We start from the raw sequence: 7154 nt of genomic DNA, 5'->3' as shown, positions 1-7154 counted from the left end.
ATCTGACTCCATGCATGCATAAGAGCGGTGTGGCTTTCGTCTCCACTGCGTTTCCTGTAAAAGCAGGGAACACAGTGCAACTACCCCTGTGAACGTAGCCAAAGGGATCTGCAGGCTCGAGTGAATTTCTTCCAACCTTACACCTGTATGGAGTAAAATTGCAATAGTAACCACCCCCAATTACACTGCGCTGTATTGAAGAAAGCAATACCTAAAGTGTGTGTGTCTAATGTTGATATGTGTGCACTTGAATTTATGTGCCTGCACCAACATATTTAGTATTGATGGCTGGATAGTGTAATGGTTAAAGGCTCTGCCTCCGACAGAGACCAGGGTTTGAATCTCCACTCTTCTTGTTCAGTAAGCCAGCACCTATTCTGTAGGAGACCCTGGGCAAGACTCTCTAACACTGATAGTGCCTATAGCGCGCACCCTAGTGGTTGCAGCTCTGGCATTTTGAGTCTGCCAGGAGAAAAGCATGATATAAGGTTATTTGTCTTTTGTCTTGATATGAAAAACACCTTAAGCCAATGGGAACCGCTTAATACAAAAAACAAAACAAAAAAAACCTAGATACTTACCTAAGGAGAGGGAAGGCTCTGGGTCCTAACGAGCCTTCCTTCTCCTCTACCGGTGCAGCGCTGTCCCTGGGAGGAGTATTTGACTAAATTGGTCAAATACTGCACTTACACCCAGGGAAGAGGACTTTGGAAAATCTTTGGGAGACAGAGTGCTCCTGAAGACGGGCCACTCCATACTGCGGGAGCGCCCTCTATCACGCAATTGCATGTGCACAGTGTGGAGCCGCCTATCTTCGGGAAGACTCTGCTCCCGAAGACTTCTGAATTCCCCCGGGGCAGGGGATTTAAAACGATGGAGCCAGCGCATTCCCTCTCCTTAGATAAGTATCTGGTTTCTTTTTTTATTTAGCGGTTCCCATTGGCTTTAAAGGGATACTGTAGGGGGGTCAGGGGAAAATGAGCTGAACTTACCCGGGGCTTCTAACGGTCCCCCGCAGACATCCTGTGTTGGCGCAGCCACTCACCGATGCTCCGGCCCCGCCTCCGGTTCACTTCTGGAATTTCAGACTTTAAAGTCTGAAAACCACTGCGCCTGCGTTGCCGTGTCCTCGATCCTGCTGATGTCACCAAGAGCGCACAGCACAGGCCCAGTATGGTCTGTGTCTGCGCAGTACACTCCTGGTGACATCAGCGGGAGCGAGGACACGGGCGTGCAGGCGCAGTGGTTTTCTGACTTTAAAGTCAGAAATTCCAGAAGTGAACTGGAGGCGGGGCCGGAGCATCGGTGAGTGGCTGCGCCAACACAGCATGTCTGCGGGGGACCATTAGAAGCCCCGGGTAAGTTCAGCTCATTTTCCCCCGACCCCCCTACAGTATCCCTTTACCAGCAACTCTACTCATAAATGTAACTTGTAATGTCAGCAACTACCACACCATGTATCACAACAGCTTGTACATTATGCTTCTATACACAGCTTTAAATATTTAATTCTATGCACAAATGTTTATGTGGGGTTTTTAGTGCATTTATTTTGATTTCTACAATATTAGTAAAGAGCAGCAAAGCATAATAAAATCAAGCATTCCACACCTAACAAGCTCCTCCTCGCTCATACAGCAGTGTCCTGCCCTCCACACATTTCACAAAAGGCAAAATTCAAAAATGCACAGTTTACCTTAAAAAAGTAGAAACATATTCAATTTTATGAATATAAACTTTCTGTTAAAGTATTTACAATCCTCATATATAGTTAAGGAAGCATTGAAAGGGACACTTAACATACATTTCCAATAGATTCAAACTGGGCAAATTTTGTTAGCATTACCCAATGAAACATATAGGATGTGACATTTACATAGACTGAGAATGTTCTGTGGCTTCCTGGATGACAGATCCTTCATGCATTATGCATTATAGAGCAACAGAAATATATACTTATATTTATATATATATTTATCTATATATGTACATAGACAAAGCCCAGCTTACCACATACACACATATCAGAATTGGGGAATTACAAACTTTCCCAAATTGAAAAATCCAATATTAGAGCTTTTGTTTTTTTTAATTGACACCTATAAAAGATTTAGCACCTTTTCAGACATAATACCCCTGGCACATTAATGTGATGGTTTGTAAAGCAAAAAATCTTGACTTCAAGTGAGGTAGCAGAAGCGTTAAGGTGGCCACACACAATACAATAAAATGATCCAATTTTATGGCAATTTGATAAAAATGACCTGTTATACAAAAGAATTGAAAGGGTCTCTTCTCCCCCCCCCCCCCCCAAAAAAAAAATTTCTTCAAATTTCCCATTGTTTTTGATAAAAGATGATTGAGTGGTGGAATTTTTCTGATACAACTTTAGTCAAATTTGAATAGTGTAGAGTAGATTGAAAAAATAGCTTGAGACTATAAACGAATCAATTGACAGAGCTTGTAATCTTCTTTTCATAACTGGGGACAAAAAATTAAATATATTTGTGATACATTGTAGCAGTTCAAAAATCTGACCAATCAATCAGAAAAATGGATTGTAATTCTTAAATCGAAAAGAAATGTAAAAATTGTACGGCGTGTGGCCACCTGTGGGAGGGAAGTCAGCAGAGCATAGAAAGAAACAACTAACTGCACTGTATAGTATAGTGTGCTCAGTATTATGACAGCTCTCTGACAGCTTTGCCTTTACCACTGATGCCAGCGTTAATGCAAAGCCATATAAATAATACATAGCATCATGTAAAGCAAAAATCACATACACAAGTAATAATCAGTTGTTAGAACCAAAGCCTAGTAATTGGCTATATATCCTGTTAAGAGTTATTGATCCATTACTGTAACTGAAGTTCAAAACAAGAAGAAGAGTCCTGAAAACGATGAAATGAAACAGACGAACGTTACAGAAGACACGATCTGGAATGTGAGATGCGGGCTGAAGTTGGTTTGTGATCTTCACATAGCCCAAAAGTATCTCTGGATATGGTCTGCTACAAGCAATCCGACTATAAAAAGCATTGGTCTGTATAAACCAGATACTGTAACATCCCTCCATGTTGTCGTCTCAACTGTATAGTTATACTGAAGACTGGTCCCAAACCTGAAGAGGATTAAATAGAGAAAACCTTTATATAGACAAAGATAATCACAGCAGAGTGGTCTCATTAGGTAACAAATATTACCGACAACATTTACCTCCTGAAGAGTTGAAGTTGAAGGAAAATATGAAACAAACCAGCAGCTAGTCAAGTGTGCAAATTCTGAGTATGTTTGTTTTAACATTGAGGCTTCTTTCACAACTGAGAATGCGTGCAGGTTAATGGCCTGCGGCATGTCGTCGGGATGTTGCGGTGCGTCACAATCAGTGGTTGTAGGTATTAATTCACCTGTCAGGAAAATGCCAGCTCCGGACAGATAAAAGCTCCCAGGTGTGTTAAACCACAATGTACCAAAATGCAGTGTTGGATGTGAAAGGTAAATTGAAAGTCTATGGACTTTCATTTTACCTTGGTTAACACAAATTTCGACTTTGCGTTAAAACGCAAAAAAAAGGGCTCAGATGTGAAAGAGCCCTTAAAAACATTTAGAAATGCAATATTTCATAAGGTTGGTTGACCTGAAACTTGGATTATAATCAAGCAAGCAGAAGGTCCTTCTGGGTAACAGCATGCCTTCGGAGTTTGAAATAAGCATACTTTAGTCCTCTGGCCCATATCCTATTAACTGAGTTTTCTTGAATATATTTCATATTTTCAAGCCTTACCAATAAAACCTTTAAATCTCCCGCTAAGCAAGAGAATACTCAAAATAAGTTTGATGGGTTTTTTTCCCCCTATGATTTAGTACTTTCTTCAGTTGCTAAGTGCTAAAAAGCTGTAGGATGTGCGCAGCCAGGCCAGCGCCTGAGCACTGATGCCCGACTCTGGGGACCCAGAAGAGGCTGCCGGGAGCATTTAGCTACGGAAGGAGTGATACAAAGGAGAACGGGGAGCAGTGGCCATCATGACAGCTCCCTGTACATGCCTGCTCCCCGTTTCTCCTAATCTTTTCAGCTCTGGTATCCATTAAGGTGCCCAATAACAGTACCAACTCCTGAGCAATTGACTATTGATCAAATCACACACCATTAAAGGGAATATCCAGGCAACTAAAAAAAGGACATTTACTTACCCGGGGCTTCCTCCAGCCTCTTGAAGCCAACAGCAGGAGCGGAGCTCCTTCGAGGGACATGTCGGCTGCAAGGGGCTGGAGGAAGCCCTGGGTAAGTAAATGTCTTTTTTTTTAAGCTGCCTGGACATTCCCTTTAATGGTGTCAATTGGTCCTGAAGAATAGTTTCTGATCAATCAGATCGGCCAGTCAATGGCCAGACAATTTTTTTTCTCAACCTTGAAAAGTGGCTGCAAAATAGCATGTCCAACCCAGCTGTTTTCTCGTGTTCCAGGGAAAAATGTCCAGTCACTATCTATTGCTGTTGTATAGGGCTACATTTGGCTCATAAAATCATAGTTGCTAAAGGGTTTTGTCTACATTCACCTACTCGCTACTTTTGTAAACATAGGTGCCTCTATCCTTGGTTACCTTTCGCAATCAGTACAGCAGTTTTAGCATACTCCTGTTTTCCTGGTTCTCCTCACATGCTAGTTTTGAGTTTCACTGAATGGAGAGAGCAAGCTTACTGTGTACAATGTCATAGCATTCACCATTCAAGTAGAGAATCAGGTTAACCTTGCTGCTAATTCTGTGGCAAGGTCTCTTAATTTAGTTAAAAAAAAAAAAAAAAAAAGCTCATGGAAACCCACAACCTACTCATCTTCCTCCAGACTGTAACCAATCCCCAAGTCTGTGATGCAGTCTGGGTGGCCAGAAAGAAAAGGCCTCTTCTGTGCCAGGCCAACCCGCTCAGCTCTAAACACTGGTGGTGGGAAAATCCTCTCCAGTCCCAGTGTTGACCAGCACTGAGCTCTTTCTTACCCTTCCCTTGTCTCCCAAAAGGAAGTGGAATGATGTAACTACAGTAATACATATAACAATGTTTGTGCTTGATGTTCCATAACACTATAAAACTCTAAATAGCAAGAAAACATTTCCGCAGTAATGCTACCTTGTTGACTTGTGATAGAGGAGTTCTGGCGCCCCCTGCAGGTACGCGGGTTCTACTGCTTTCTTCAAACATTCGTCCAGGTGACCTCTCTCTTCTGGTGCTTAGTAACCGTCCTGGAGACTTTTCCCTTTCCAAAGGCCTCCCAGGAGACTTGTCTCTCCGCATATCTGTCCTTGCTTCACGAAAACGGTGGGGTGTGCTGGGTTCCCGCACTAAGCCTTGGCCTTCACCTGGCACTGGGCTGGCTGCTATCCTCTTAGTTATGTGGTCGTTGTAGGAAGGTGGACCTCTCTTGTTTGGACTGCAATATAACAAAGAAATGGAATCTAAATATAAATGTTTGGAATGAAACTGAACTTGTAGTGAGTCATTGCTTCCCTATCTACAAATATGGCTGTATATTAGACATATCTTAAGACCTCAGCACTACTGGATGCTGTCACAAAGGCAGCTCTTTAGAGTAATTTCACATTCTAGGTATTGAGGGCAGCCTGCACTGTGGTTGGGCTGTATAATGTAAATAGATAACTCTATTGAAGCGGCTAATGGGATAAGGAGCTGCACCAGGAGTTTACCCAACCTATTGCATTACATTGACACTGACTTCAATCAACATTACTCTAACACTTTAGTTGTGCCCAGGATACTTTGTTACTTTAATATGAAAGCTTACCTACACAATCTGTTCACAGGACTCAAAATCTGTTGGCCCTCATACTGCATGATAAATGGTAAAATTGGTCAATCAAAATTGGATGTGTGCATTCACCCTAAGGCCTAAGTCAATTTGCAAACTTCCTCGCTAACTAAGCTGCTCCAACTGGCCAGATGTCACCATCTTTAATCCTGTTATCAATATCACATAACTAGAGAGCACTGATCTAGAGGCAGCTAGCCAGTGGAAGTAGCTTGTGTAACCTCCATGAGAGCTAAAGATAATATTTTCACTAGTGATCACCACACTGATAACACAGCAAAAACAAATTGGATATACCAAGTCTATAAAGGTGTCCATAGATCAGGCTGATGGCCGATCGGCCGCCAATGCGCCGGATGTATGGCCACCTTAAATCTTCAGCACCATAGAAGTAATTAACTAAATATATTAAATACACCGAAATTCAAATTACAGTAATTTCATAGATGTTTTGCTATACTCTAATTCTTAAACTATTCCATACAGCCGATTTGTAACAGGATTGATCACGTTTTTACACATACTCAGTGAAATGTATTTTCATTAAAACATTGTTTCTTGTTTTTGTCTTTGCTTTGTTCAACTATGTATAATGTCTTTACCTAAATAAGAGCCTTAAAAAAAGTAAATAATAATTCACCCATGTGGCAGACTACTGAGAATTATCCGAACTAAACGTTAAAGACCAAATTCAATTCAGTTAATAGACAATGCAATAGGCTGTTTCAGACCCCAACAGGACCTTTTTCAAGCACTTATTAGAATAATAGTATCCAACAGATATGAAAACATGATTCATATCTCTGCAGCTGCCTGTTTGTTACTATTAGTCTAGCAAATGCTTGAAATATATCCTGTTGGGATCCAAAATGTACTGGTGCCATCGCACGTCTTGTCTATTTATCACTAACATTGAATATATTATCATGGACCTTTTGCCAGCAGAATTCTCAGCAGTCTGCCACATGAGTGAATTTGCATGCATTTGATATATTTAATAAATTGCTTCTACAATGCTTAGCTGAAGATTCATAGACTTGGTCGTTCCAAATGATTTTTGCAATGGAAGCAGCTTGGCAAGTGAGGAAGGCACACTTTCCAATGTAGGTCCAAGTGTCACTCCATAAACATTTGTCAAGTAGAGATTTGGAAGTGATGCACACCAGAGTGTGGTCCATATAGTTCTGGGTGCTCAGACCAATCGTAACTGGATAACAACTAGATCACAGGTGTGAAACTCAAATACAAAGTGGGCCGAAATTGAACACTGGAACCAAGTCACGGTCCAACCTCGATGTCCACTGGCCACCTTCCTCCCTTATAAAGTTCCCTGG

The 7154-nt window shown here is 41.5% G+C and overlaps 1 protein-coding gene across 1 annotated transcript in view; it reads right to left on the bottom strand.

The window, feature by feature from the left end:
- Positions 1 to 1524: 1524 nt before the first annotated feature.
- CIT (citron rho-interacting serine/threonine kinase) overlaps positions 1525 to 7154 on the bottom strand; it is a 150184-nt gene continuing 144554 nt past the window's right edge. Inside the window, exons 42-43 of the mRNA XM_068243643.1 lie at positions 5124 to 5424; positions 1525 to 3121 (exon numbers count right to left, since the gene is read on the bottom strand). Of these exons, the coding sequence (XP_068099744.1) occupies positions 3098 to 3121; positions 5124 to 5424 (325 nt within the window). The 3' untranslated portion in view covers positions 1525 to 3097. The remainder of the gene's footprint in view (positions 3122 to 5123; positions 5425 to 7154) is intronic.

This window comes from Hyperolius riggenbachi, chromosome 1 (genome assembly GCF_040937935.1).
Source record: "Hyperolius riggenbachi isolate aHypRig1 chromosome 1, aHypRig1.pri, whole genome shotgun sequence".
In the NCBI taxonomy this organism is placed as follows: Eukaryota; Metazoa; Chordata; class Amphibia; order Anura; family Hyperoliidae; genus Hyperolius; species Hyperolius riggenbachi.
This window is presented reverse-complemented; position numbering and strand designations above follow the sequence as displayed.